This window comes from Onychostruthus taczanowskii, unplaced genomic scaffold (genome assembly GCF_017590055.1).
Source record: "Onychostruthus taczanowskii isolate IOZ18803 unplaced genomic scaffold, ASM1759005v1 scaffold36, whole genome shotgun sequence".
Classification (NCBI taxonomy): domain Eukaryota; kingdom Metazoa; phylum Chordata; class Aves; order Passeriformes; family Passeridae; genus Onychostruthus; species Onychostruthus taczanowskii.
The window spans coordinates 4,085,459-4,100,156 of NW_024501015.1; the positions used below are offsets into that span (position 1 = coordinate 4,085,459).

A 14,698-nucleotide genomic window follows, 5' to 3' on the forward strand; every position below is an offset into this window, starting at 1 on the left:
TATTTTAAACATATCACTATGCCTGTGGAATTAAAGATGAAATAGACCTGGTAGTTGATTTGATCCATTTCTGCTCACTGCAGAAACATTTCCAAATGTTACATCTTCCAGTTCTCTCCCTAGTCCAATCTTAAACAGCTTTACCACATTTGAGCTACTCTAAGGATTCCTGTCTCGAGATGAATTTATTCCAGATTTTCTTCTATCTGAATTATTCTAAACAACTTCCCATCTCTTTTGGTGTGTAGTCTGTGTGTGCAATTAATTTATATTCCTACACAGATTTAATAAATGTTTTCTTCTTGGAATTTAGGTTTCCAGCAGGTGTCATTCTTGTTTGGGCTTTATGATTTGCTTGTTTTTTTCAAAATCCTTGGCATATTTCTTTTTGAAACTTGAAACAACTTATTTTTCCAGTTTAGGCAACACTGGAGATAATTTTTCAAAAGAATAAGTAAAAATATTAAGAAAATGTACTAGAATGCAGTAGTTTTTGACACCTGTTCTCAACTTTAAAGCCTGATTTATAGAGAAAAAGATGGTTTTGTAGTCACTCTAGCTTTAATTTCTGCTTCTTTGTCCCTTTTTAAAAGCTTCTCAAATGACACCATTTTAATTTGAGTTGGCTTTTAATGTAGCTGATTTCAACAGAATGTGACAGCGATGCAGAAGTCCAAAAGCCAGCAAGTTCCCATGAATCAGCAGGCAGAGTGAACGGCTGGGGCCACGTGCAGCCCAAGAATCTGCCTGTGACTGTGTCAGCTGAAGCACTGTGTCTTGTGCTGGGCTGACCTGCAGCCACCAGCAGACACCTGCCATTAGCACCTACCTTCTGGCCACCCAGATTATATGGCCTTGATGAGGAATTTTGGCATTATTGATAGAAACCACTTTAAAAGACGAGAGGTAAAGCTTTGTAAAAATTACTTCAAACTGGATTTACATTAATTCAACTTAACTTAGCTTCTGGTACATGGATACTCCAGATTGCAATTAGGTGCATTATCCGAATTAGTTCAGCGACAGAACCCACACTGGCAATGGTTTACCCCATTTTTAGGATACATGTCACTGTGTAAAAGTGTCCTCAGCCTCTCTTAAAATTATGCCAGCGAGTGACTGCAACACTACAAGTAAAAACTTCAATTTTTTTCATGTAATAATAGCCAAGGGATAGATTTGAAATAAATGCTTCTAATACTGCTTATGTAATTCCTGTCTAGTATAAGTGTGACTTCTGAAACCTTTTTTTTAATGTAAGCTCTTAGTTTGGTGAATATATATTTAGAAATAGCTTACCGGGTTTTGTTCATCAAGTCTGCTCCACGTGCTTTGTAATAATCTAAATTTTGTTGGAACTGGTGAGTCACCGGTCTTGGATTTCGCTAAAAAACAAAAGAGTAATTCATTGTAATTTTCTGGGGGATTTTAAGCAGAAATGAAATATGTTCAATAAAGAAGATTAGAAACTTAGACAAGAATTTATTTTCCTGGGATCCTGGTTTTTTGAGGCAGTACTGTCATTTACATTAAAGTGAAGACTTAAAATACTTAACATTACACCAAATTGTACCAGTAAGTCCACTCCATTCTCATAGAAATCAGTACTCTTCCACATGGTGATGAGGCTATTTGCTGTAGTGGTAACATTCCTAATTAAATCAGTAATTCTTGCACAAGACAAGATACTGGTATGATTTCTTCCTGTAGGTCAGGTATAGAATTTGACCACCTCCAAGCTGAAGTGCTATGGTTTTCAAGAAAATGGTAATAGTATGAGAAACTATAGCAAACATTTTGAACTGAATACATCACTAGCAGTATCTCTGTTAAGCAAAGAATTAATTTGAGTGAGACAACCTGAACGATCCCACTAGATGGCACACAGAGCCTATTTTTCCTCTCCAAATTTCACCTTACTGAAAACCGAGGCCATGAATAAAGAACTGTTATATACACTATAATAAAGTGTATATAATTAATATTGAAACCAGAATCCACTTGTTATTGTCCACTTCTGACACAATGAAACTCTTTCATGTAATATGCTTCCTTCAGTAGTCCTGAAATCATCCTTTTGAGATCTAATAATCCACTGAAAATTAAGCATAGACTGCAGTATATGCATAAAGTATCATGATCGATTGCATGCATCCTGAAGGACACTATTTGGAGGAGCAAGTAAATATTTTAAGTAAAAAATTTTGCATGCAGATGGAAATGAAATAACAGAGAGGTACAGAGAGGCCCTTTAAAAAAATATAAATGAGAAATGGCTTAAGCAATTTCTAGTGCAAGAGAAAATAGTAAAGTGGCAAAAATTTCTGCGTAGTGATCAGATATATTGTATAAAAGAGATCTAAATACTTTCTAAGTACTTGCTACAAAGGTTTAATCCTTTATTGGCTGTTGCCTTATATTCTGATCTGCCTTCTTAAGTCCTGCCAGTAGTAAATACAGTTTTAGTGAACCATGCCTTGACCTTTCCAAAACCGTTTTTCACAGGTGAGAGTACATTATATTTTTGACAGAGTCAGTCTTCAGGTGTTTCAGTTTCATGTGGTATATTTGCTCTTCAGATTTCATTACAGACTGGAGTATCTACAGTCTTATCCTCTCATTTTCCACATACCTACAGATAGCCCTCCTTCCTTGAAAATCTTGTTTCTGGAGGAGGATACAGGACTTGAATTTTAAAGACCAAAACATTGCAAGGGCATAAAAGGAGGGAAGAAAATTTATAGAATTAGTAGACACCAAAGGCCAGGATGATTTCTGGAAGCATATTTAAAGGTGGGAATTTCCAGATTGTTTCCTGCAGTTAGACTTAATCTTGTATGAAATGTCTCATTTTCATTCTTTGGAAACACAATAAACATTTTAAACATATATGTTTGTAATGTTCATTAAAAAATGAAGCAACTAAAAGCTTTTAGACAAGCATTAAAAAAATTCTCATCTATCCTAGCACCCACACTGTAATGGCTGTTCTACATTTTTCATCTCCTGTTACAAAAACAATGTTTGAATAACTCTACCAATTTATAGAGCTTGAAAGTCAGTCCTCATCAACTGACAGCAATAACAATGAATCAGCTTTAGTTACTATTGCTCTAGTTTGGTAATTCAATACATTTCTATGATAATCAAATCCAAACTGACGTGATGAGGATAACTGATGGTTCTGTGACTTCTGTCTGGGTAATCAGTGTAACTTTTGTCCTGTGAATTAAGTAACTTCTTTCTTTACATGTTTTGAAGGGTAAGGTTGAAGAGTAAGAGACAGCTAAAATACTGGGCACTTCTAAGCCATAAGGCAGCTTTTTGTAAAGTACAAGTTACTAGGTGCTAGCCAGATTTGCAATTTGCTTCCAATAACTTGGTATATATTTATAGTTAGCAAAAACATGGAAATTTCTTTTTCACTACCCAATAAATAATAAAAAGATTATTACACATTGCTTCTGAATTAAATAAAAACCCAAAACCAAAACAAGAGGAAAAGATCATGTGGAACAGTATATTGAAATAATAAAATAGATTATTTCACATTGCTTCTGAATTAAAAAGATTATTACACATTGCTGCTGAATTAAATAAAAATTAAAAACCAATACAAGAGGAAAAGATCATGTGGAACAGTATCTTGAAATATATTTATGCAGAAATGGCAAGCAATTGAAGACACGAAAAGCTGATCTACTATCTAAGCACTTAAAGCCATTAATAGGAATAACATCTAACTCGAATATATGAATGAGGCTCAAGCATTACTTTCACAGGAGCCTATTTAAATTCCTGTGAGGTTTAAAGGTATCAAAGGAAGAAGCAGTTTAAAGTACTATTACATGCAGTGAAAAAAAACTCTCAGAAAAAACATTAGAAATGCAATACAGTAAATGGCAAGGGTTACTACTGCGACTTCTTTTGTAGCATCACTGAGATAGCCTCTCAAAAAATGTCAATATTTAAAAGAAAACAACCTGATATATATGTTAGCAGACAAGTATCTGTGAAGTATCACCACAGAAAATTTAAATATTTCTGAAAACTGAAATTCAGACAGTAAAAAATACATTATTTTGAAGATTATGATCTTTATGTCACTGTGGTTGTCCTTTAAGTTTTGTATTCTTTTCAACCATTTCAATAAGTTAAATGTAAAACGCAGAACAGAAAACCTACACCATAACAATGCTTGTTCCTTAAGAATGTTAAAGTAATTTCCTCTCTAAGCATTCAGTTTGAGCTGTCCCCTAAATTGCAATACCTATGTATCAGAACTAAGGACTAAATTTATTTACAAAAAACATAAGTCTATTGCTTAAAATATTCACAGCAACCAGTTTTTTCCTACACAGTGCAATTTAGAAAGATCCAATTTGTATTTTTTATTACTTAAATATGTAAAGTTATTCCTTTTGTTTTTCAATTTATGTACATTATTTTGTTACTAACTGGGATAAAATTATTCTATTCTTAAAAGGGTAATGTTAAAATGACAGTGAAATTAATCCTTCAAATGTATAGTTTGTTGAATCCCTCCAAGAAATTGTATGAGGGCTGAGGGCATTGTACAGATTAACACATATATAGTTTTCCCCTAGTAAGGAAAGAGAGAGCAGAAATACAATACTAGAACAACCCCTCGCCCCCTTTTCCCACACCCATTTTATAGGAGTAGTCTGCTGGATTTATAATTCTTTTAATTTTAATGTCTATTTAGAGTGAACATAGTTTCAACCGCTAGAAAATTCTCTATTTATGCTTTTAAAAGGATGGTATATGAAATTCACATATAGAAACACATAGAAATTGATGTGATTTTGGACTTTGTCTCTTCAAAATGTATTAGCCACAGTCCAAAGGGGATAAAAGCCTGAAAATGTTTCAGGTATCTCTGAGGCACTCCTGCTTCTGAGCCTTTCCTTGTCTAAAAGATCCCCCTGTCCCAGCTCATTTGCCTACTGAAGTGCCCTCCCTGTCCTCCTGTCTATTCTCAGCCACCCCCAGACTAACCCACTCCAATTCCCATGGCTGCCAGGAGGTTCTTGGGGACTTTCTATTTGCCTTTAGCCTCTTCCAGGGCCACGGGGCTGAGCTAAGTTATATCCACAGCTGCACTTTTCCAAGGCCAGGGACTGACGCTGTGGTCAGAATCACACTGAATGCAGACAATCCCTAAACCTGCACACACTGCTGAAAAGCAACTCCCAGCTAAGGATCCTGCTCCACATGCTCAAATTCCCAAGTAAACTCCTTTTCCTCCCTGGCCTCTGGAGACATATCACATCATGTTACCCATGGAATAGACAGGATATAGCAAAGCATGTTCGTGTGTGACACAAGTCACAGGCTGTTCTGCAGCGCACCTGGTGTCCCACCCCTGAATACACAGCATGTTTAAAAGTCTACATGCAGGTGCAAGTGGAGGAATCTCGATAACACTCTTCTTTGTTGAGGTATTTTCTTTTCTCCCTTTTTAGTTTTATTAACGAGGGGGGGGTGGGAAATCAAACACAATTTTGTACAAAATCTGAAGGTTCAGAATAAGAGACAAGAATGAAAAAAGATTTTCAATGTATCTAACAAAAAATGAGATGTATTTTAGCAAGTATGCTATTGCCTCAATGCCAAGGGAAAAACACTTGTCATCAGAGAAATGAATTGCTCAGCTGTTTATAAGCAAAAAGCTCTGGGGGAATTTCTCAAGGCCCAAACCACAAAGCATTGCAGGGTTACACAAACATATGTTGCAGGTGTTTTAGGGTAGACAGGTGGGAAAACCTCAGCTACTGAAGAAAAACTCCACTTAGATTATATCTGAAACTAGATAACCCCAATGCAACAGAGAAAAAACAAACAAAACAGCAGCAGTGAATTCTACATCCAAGCACAATAGGCTGACCAAAATAATCATCTCACTAGTGTCAAATGGAATGTTTTAAAACTAATTTTTTCCAATATATTATCCAAATGCTGCAAAACATTTATTGTTTTTTCCCCTAAAATACTAACATTTTAAGCCTAAATCAAAATCCAGACTGAACCAAACATATGTAAAAACAAGAGAAGGATGATGATGGAACGTTGTTCTATTTATTTAAACAATTATTTTTAGGGAGCTAATTTTCTCATTTTTCCCTGTGTCAGCTGAATGGTAATACTGGATTTCTTCGTAATTCCTGTAGTGCCTAAGAAATTTTTGTAATAAAATTTATTTTTTCCCTTTCATTTGTTTCTAAAGTTGGAGGATCATGTGACCCTAAATTCAAATAGGACTGAGAGGTCAGGAAAGGTTGACCTTTTCCTGCTAGATCATCTATGCTACTTTTTTCATTAAAGATGACATAAACATGACAAAAATTTTGACTGGAAACAGAGCTGAAATATAGCAGCTGAGATGTTGATAAGAAATACTTCAGTTCAGCAGCAGTTTTTCCATTAGGCACTAATAATTAATGTGAAGTATTTACTACTTATTACCTAATAACTTGAGAGAGGATTTCACCTTTCCTCTTTTTATTCTTTTGTCAGATATTTAGGCAGCTGTCTCCACCCCACATGAACACACTTACACAGTATAAGCAAAGGCTTAACATTACAGAAAAATATCAAGGTATTTTGTATACTAAACAACCAAACCATCCCAAACTCCAAAGCAAAACACCATTCCCCAAACAAACAAACAAACAAACATTTCTTTTCACCTGCTAATTCTCCTCTTCCCTTATTATACCTTCTGCAGCAAGCAACCTGCTGGGGCACAGAAGGTATTTTATCCACCTATGAACCACGGAGTTATTAGAATGAAAAAACCCAGCGAGACATTAGATAATATAATGTACTATTGACAATTCAAAAGTGGCTCAAGGCCAAAAGCAAAATACCACCTAAAACACAGACTGATAATCTGTCAACCCTGTGTATGAAAGCAGCACAAACATGAAGGATACACTGCACAAAACTAATAAAGAACTTCCTTTAATCACAGGAGTCAGGAGATCCATGCACTAATATTGGTGTTGGCAAAGGAATGCCATAATCATCAAACTGGGAATAATGCTTCCTGTTTACATTTTTCGGAAGATGCTAAGGGTCTCAATCATGGACCTTGTTATTTACAATGCAATAACAGTATGAAGAATTATAATATTTAATTGTTTCTAAAGAAAATTAAGGAGGGTTTTTTTCCCCCCTAAGCAACAAAATTTCCCAGAAAAAACAGAAAAGGAAAGAAAATTCAGTTAATTGGGTCAAGAATGGAAGACCCCTGAACTCTGATTAGGCTGAAATAAATTATCTCCAGTTTTGTTACGTGACAACCCTCCATTCCCCTGGCAACTAGAAATTTCAGACACCAGGAAGATATTTTAAATACTGTGCGTTATGGTCTGTTTTTAACTTCATACACACATGCTTTCTCTCACATGGGCATTCTATGACAAGAGATGAAGAACTGAAAAAAAAATGACAAGTGAGATTTAAAAATGCTTCAGTGACTTGACTGAAAGAAATTTCTAGTTGTGTATTTTGGCTTCTTGTCCTAACTGCTTGGGAAGCCTTTTTTAATTTTCATTTATAGTATTACAGCATATTGCATTTTAACAGGTAGATCAAAGCCTACCAAATCAGCTTTTATTGATATTCCAGACAAAAAGACTCTGACCTGCCAACGTTCAAGTTCATAACCTGCGTAAAATCCCCATCTTGCATCAACAGAATTGCTTAAGCACCTTTTAAATCTGCCTCTTAATTTAGTTGCCTATTTTTCAGCTGAACCCTTGGTTTTAAGAAGTAAATTAACTAAATAGTAAGGTATAAATCTGACAGTGTTCAGCTCTACCCCGTGACAGATTTATGCTCTGGCATCTTGCAGCCTCGCACAGTTAGGAACAGGAGTTTTACAACATTGTGGAGGAAAGCTCCAGGCTTTTGAAAAGAACACACAGCAAGCCTTGCTTTAAACCCTGGAATGCTCCAAATTATGAGATTTAAAATATGACATCTTTATGTACAGAAAAGCTACCACATTATGGTTTTATTGGCACTCGTTTTGGACAACCTGCATAACTCACTGATGGCTTTGTGAGTAATGTAGTTATCCGAAGCTTATACTTATACACCCCTTGTAAGCACACTTACAGCATTACATCTTCTCCAGATACATGCTTGTACACAAATCTCACATATCAGGGAAAAACATTTTAAGGTGCTATTTGGTTATTTTCACTACAAGGAGAAGAAACAGAATAATTCACGTTCTGTGTGTAATCTGCTACATAAACCACTTGAAAAAGATCCCCAGGGGAGTGAAAAAAGCTCATTCACAGAGCACCATGCACACACCAAAAGGAATATGACATCCAAGTCTTGTGAAACACAGAGAGAAACTAAGGGCCTGGTGCTGCGGGACAAGCAACTCCTTTCATTTTGGATTCCAATCATGAGGAATTATCCCAGAGAGCCATTTTGATCACTACTATTCCTTAAAAAGACAAAGGACAAAAGACATAACATCTCCAAACCTAATTTTCCATAAAAAGTTACGACAAAGGAAAAAAATAATACCATTCCCAGTTCTATCTTGACAGTATTTTGCTCTTTCAGAGAAGCACTTCCCAATACAATGTACTCAAATAGCCTTCATTACAACTGATACACTAATATTTAATATAAAATATGTAGGTATACAAGAAGTATATCTACATTTCTATCAGAAGAGTCTGAACTCAAATTCCATCATAATAGATAGGATGTGATTCAGTAGTTAATCTTCCATATATTATTTAAAAGTTATTAAATAACTTTTATGTAACTCACAGTTTGTGTTTTGCAAATTTTACTAAATAAATTATGACATGGAGAACTTCTGATTAGGTAGAATAAAAGTGCTTTAAGTGTTTTAAATGCTTTCTTTTGATAAATTCCTTTGCAAACTAGAAATTATTAATTGAATTGTCAGGTTGCACATAAGAAGAACCAAAATCACCTCACTCTAACACTGTTAAATACATTTTAGAAGTGTTATTTTATAAATAACATTATTACTTTTATAGGAGAGGGTCAGTAGCTTTAAATGACATTTTAAACAGAAGTAACCCTATCAACTGAAAGAAACAGCCCCAAGAAATTCACAAGCAATAAGTTTTATTGGTAGCTAAAGTAATTAAGAGCTTAAAATGCTTCAGCTTCTTGCTGTAGCAGCAAGTACAATCAGGATTGTTTTTGTTACTTTGCTACTGAGGATGTCAACCTGCTCAAATAGAAGGAACAATTTAAAAATTCTGTCTTCCAAAGAGGACTTTCTGGTCCATCTTGTCTTGGAGACTTGCTGTCAAATGTTAGCCGAAAGTAGAAACAGCAGCTCCGAACTCACCTTCAGCCATTTCCTCTGAAAGACTCTGCACCTCCTGACCCTCCCAGAAATCAGCAGCCACACCACCCACTCCTTCCTGCCCTTAAGGAGGCCAGTGGCCTTCCTTCCTGCTGGGCCACACAAGATGGGCAATGAGGACAACGAAGTCACCTGGCTGGGCTCTGCTCTTCCTACCAGCAGGGGACTGCAGCCCCATCTTGCTTGGCCCCACACAGAACTGGGACAAGTCCTTTGCTTCTGCACCTTCTTACCTGCGGCATGGCTTTCACTATGGCAGGTGCCACTCTTCTGGAAGCCTTGCTTTATTCCATATTATTTCCCACTGTATTCCTATTAATTTAAATGCAATGGTTGTTCAGCTTAGATGGAATCAGTGTTTGTGAGTTCCTACCCACGCAACTGGCCTGCATGTGCAACACTAAGGAGAGAGCAACACTTGGGAACTGCGTTGCCACTGGCAATCCAAGAGATCGGCTTTCTCCTTTGAGTGATGACTACTGTCTTGCATATGGTGCTGCAGAATGAGAACGACATTGAAAGGTTTCTCATTTGAAAAGTCTTGACTAGATGACTAATCAACCACTTTCCAAGTCTTTTTCCTGAAAATACTGCTTGTGACATACAGGATATATTTTACACTATTTTACAGTGGGTTGATTAAATGGTTAATGTACCAGTGAAGAGATTGCAATGAACTTTGAGAGAGATAGCAAAGCTATTGCATCACAAGTATTGACCATGTAGCCTTTTTGTATTCTAAAATGCATAGGTGAATGTGGAAAAAAGGTGTTGAAACAAATGTACAAAAATGAAGCAGATTTTTAATTCATGGTACACTTACTATTTTTATGTGGTACTATGGCAACATGGTTATTCCAAGTAATTTATCATTAAACTCTTAGCCGCCTGTCATACCTTATTCTATTAATGAAACACAATAACTGAATATTTAAATCAATAATTCTTAAAACAAAGCATAGACTATTTAATTGGAAAATAAAATGTTCTCATTTTAAGAACATGAACATAAACAAAGAGTAAGTAAATATAATGGCCACCATTAAAAAGCTTAGCATGCAGTTACAGAAAAAAACCCATTGATTTATTTAAAGTGAGGTGTTTAGATTACATATAACCTCACTGTATTTGCAAATGGTAATATTAGAACACCAAAATCCTTGAGTACAGTACAAGGAATTGAATGTGGTTATAAAAGCAGAGGTCAAGTTGAGAATGGTGCCACGTTTTTGTCCATAAAAATCTATCTACATTGCATTGCACATGCAAGTTCTTAAACTTGCAGAAATTAAGGCAAATAGAAGTTCTCTGTGAATCACTAAAAGTAAATGCGTTTATTTTTTGTTTCTCCTAAGTCCTTTTCTTCCAGATGAAGAGATGTGTAGTTAGCTTTTCTGGAAAACCTTTATCAATAATATCTCACGTAAAGTTAACTCTCCTTTAAAGTACAGGCGACCTTACTCAGTCAGGCAACTCTCCTTACTTAAAGTACAGGCAGCTCATACTGCACTGGGATATCTATTATCCCAGCTTCCTGATAACTTATGCTTCATACACCTAAACCCCCTCTCAATGTATTATTGCTCCTGAAATATCAGTCACATTCTTCATGATCAAAACTAAAAAGCAAAAATGTTTGTTGAGAGTCTCCCTGCCCCTTGCTGGTACCCCTGTAATGAAGTGGACCCGCACCCCAGCAGTACCTCTGCGTGGAGATACAAATTAATGAGCTGCTAATGCCGGAGCAGCGCCAGATCCCAACTTCTGATTGGCTGCAATCTGGTCATTAAAGAGAGGTAATTAATGCCAGATTGCACACACAATGCTAACAAACAAACAAAACAACCCCAAACCTGCTTTTCTCCTGCCACAAACGGCAAAACAACAATACTGACATAACGGCAGCGTTCAAAGGACAGTTGCAGCTCTGCAGCGGCACCTCCGTTAATGAGTGTATAGAAAAGAATTTATCTGAAGAAGAAGAAAGTGAAACTCAACAGCCTTTCAGGCACATGAAACCAGCTTGGAGAAAACTATGAGACGGTGGCAGCTACTTAAGAAGAAAATTCAGCTGAAAATAAATGTACAAAGAGTTTGGTTCAAAATTTCAGCAATGTGTTTTCCCCTTGTTACTCATTGCTTAGATAGTGAATAGTGTTAAAAGCTAGAATGCAGATTTTTCCAACTATTCCTTATATGAGTGATCATGACCATATTTTATTGCTTACATTTTCTGGCAGTATCTGTAATTTCAGTCACGACAAACTAATACGAGTTCTTTGAAATGTCATGTATTCTTCTCCATGGATTTAGCTAGAATTTAATACTAATATATAGCCACTTTCAATGTCAGCAAATAGCTCAAATACAATGTTGAGAAAATATCAGCAGCAGTAGCTATAATATTATTAGCATAAGTAACAATTTCCATCAACCAAGCACATACTTTTTTCTTTTTTGTTTTTTAATTGGTAGCTTATGATAAAAAGATCTCTCCACTGAATTAAGCTCCTAACTAGCTTGCTCAATGAATGGGACAACTCACCATGCTAAAATATCTGAAAGCAAACTTGTTTTACATAAAAATTAAGAACAAATACAGTAAGCTTTCAGACAAAGGACAGTTGTCAGGTTCTTAGTATGTGGTGCAAAACTGTAATATTCTCTGTAGTGTTTTAGTTTTCTAATAAGTCACTGTGATAAGGTTAACACTTCAACATTGAACAACATACAAACAAGAACACCCAAAGATGAAAATTACTTTGCTTATGTTGCTGTATTAGAATTTTATTTGCTAAAGGGTGAAAACAGATTTTCAAAATTCACAGTTAACTTAAAACAATAGTTTTAAACCTTTTATTCCTAGCCCTGGCTGCCTTCAGGAAGGAAAGAACATCTGGTTATTTAAGGAACACAATATGTTCACATTTTCTATGACTTTTGTTTCTAATTGGGTTTTTAAATTTTTTTTTTTATTTGAACAACTCTAGTTAGAATTATGTTTTTTAATCACTTTATATTTTTCCAATGCCCTATCTCCATATCTCTACTTCTTAATTTTGCTGCCTTTGCTGTGAAAATTAACAGTGCTCAATGATTTTGATAAGGAAAAAAACTAAAGAAAATGAGCCACTCGTGGTGTATTAAATATGCAGACACACACCTTCAGTGAATGTTTTTGGGTATACATAAAAGAACCTTCCCTTATTTTTTCATTTCACATATATACAATTTTAATAGCCCATTCTTCCATAAGAAGCTCTACTTTTATATTCAGAAAGATTCTAAATGCGTAGAAGTTACTTTAATATAAATAATTGAGGCAATTATCTGTTCAAAGATTAGAAATGTGAAACAAATACTCTGCTAAGCAGGTTAACTTTATCACCCTATGCAAAGACAACAACACTGATTTGAGCTTTTCATTCCACGTTTTCCTAAGAAGTGGAGCTAGCCAAATGCAGAAAAGGCTGGAATTCAATTATTCTGCATTGATCCATACTCATGCCTGTAAAATTAGTATCTCTCAGCCCCCCCCCCCGAGACAGGTGCATTAACTTGTTTTCAGCTATTACAGAGATGTGTTTTTCTCTTCTGTGGCACTGAAAAATATCAGAGATGTGGTATCTAAAATGTTCTCTCATCTCAGCTGCCAACTGGGGTTCCCACAGTGAACAGGAGAGCTGCTGCAAGCATTAGGTTAATGGCAAGTACTAATTACTTTTCATATTATTTTTAATACTGGATAATGCTAAGGCTCGATTTCACAAAAGGTTAGGAAATTGCACTTGTCCATCTTTAAGAAAAAAATGCCCCCCACCTTTTAAGTACAGCTTGCTTCTGACATTTAGTCAACACCTCCTGGTGATGATGACTGCGGTGAAAAGAGGCAAACAAAATGCGACAGGTTCATCAAGCCTAAGTTTAGCTCTCCTGATAGAGACTGCATGACAAGAAGTGAGAAGGAAATACTTGCTATATCAGAGCAAGGAAAGAGAAAAAATCATAGATGTTTTTTTGATATACGAACCCAGGTTATCTCCAGAATTGGAAGTTACAGATGGGAAAGTTGCATGAGGTTTAACATCTGATAACAAAAAACTCCACAATTTATGACAAGATTGTTCCTTAAGAACCTTTCAGTTTTATCCACCTACCACCAACCTTTTTTAGTCCAAATACCCCACTACCTCCCCTCTGTAATATGACTTGGTATTTTCCTAGCTGCAAAAATAATATGGAAGACAACATATATATGAGCAAACCTGCAAGTGGTAGATTCCTGTTTGCAACTGGCCATGACTTCTAAACTGCATTTCTTGTCTGGCTGAAATTTAGAGCTTAAAGGAGCAGAGAGATATTTGGAACAACACAAAATGTTCTTGGTATGTTCAACAAATAATGAAATAAGCCACTGGACCATGCAACAGTCTCCCAGAGAAGAGTTCCCTGATTTCACATATTAAAACCCAAGCAAAATCTTGGAAGAAATGCCATGCAGAAAAACTCAGCCCTGGATAAGGAGAGATAAAATTGCACTGAACCAAACGTAATTTCCTATTAGAAACCAGAAGCTTGTGATGGAGAAATGCACAAGAAAACATCAAAGAAGGAAGAAAAATAATTAAGCACTGAATTTGTTAATCACCACTTACAAGTTGCACTACAGACTAAAATCTCTTTGTCATTTCTTCCAACCTGCTTTTATCTGCACAGGGAAAAAAAAAAGGTATAATTTTCCACTTATTTTTGTATATAATCTGTGCACTGACTATAGTCTCCTACAGCACCCATGAGTTGTTGAGTCTTGTTGAGTCTTCCCTTTCATGAAAAATGTTGACAGATTTGGAAATGTTTGTGCATAGGTCTTAAAGAACAGCAAGACTTCCATTTGAGATATATGGAAAAAACAGACTGAACAAACATATGCTTACAGACATCTAAGTGAAACCTAAAGTCACACCTAGGAAAAGGTAAGAAACAGGTATTCAAGTAATGGCCTTGAAAATACATTTATTTCTCAGACCAGGAACTATTTTTTACTTTTAGAAAGATCCTTTAGAATGGTTTTATTTCCTTACTGTAAGAAGTCTTGATCTTTTTATGCAACCTCACACAAAGAACCAGTGTAAAATTAGAGGCGGCTGCAAGTCCCTTAGGCTCTTCCTTTTCTGGAAATCAGACCTTCTCAACATTCAGAGTATTTCCCAAACAAAAAAGTACAGGTCAGAAATGAGAAACAAGTGCATTTCATCTTATTTGAATTGACAAAGCAACTACCACTCTTTGCATCAAAGAGTT

General features: G+C 35.8%; 1 protein-coding gene across 6 annotated transcripts in view; it reads right to left on the reverse strand.

Annotated features, from left to right (window-relative positions):
• The window catches only part of TBC1D5 (TBC1 domain family member 5), a 318,071-nt gene that overhangs the window by 57,454 nt on the left and 245,919 nt on the right, over positions 1-14,698 (reverse strand). For all 6 annotated transcript variants that reach the window (XM_041411471.1, XM_041411470.1, XM_041411472.1 and 3 more), the window contains one exon: positions 1,300-1,385. In XM_041411471.1, the coding sequence (XP_041267405.1) occupies positions 1,300-1,385 (86 nt within the window). The remainder of the gene's footprint in view (positions 1-1,299; positions 1,386-14,698) is intronic.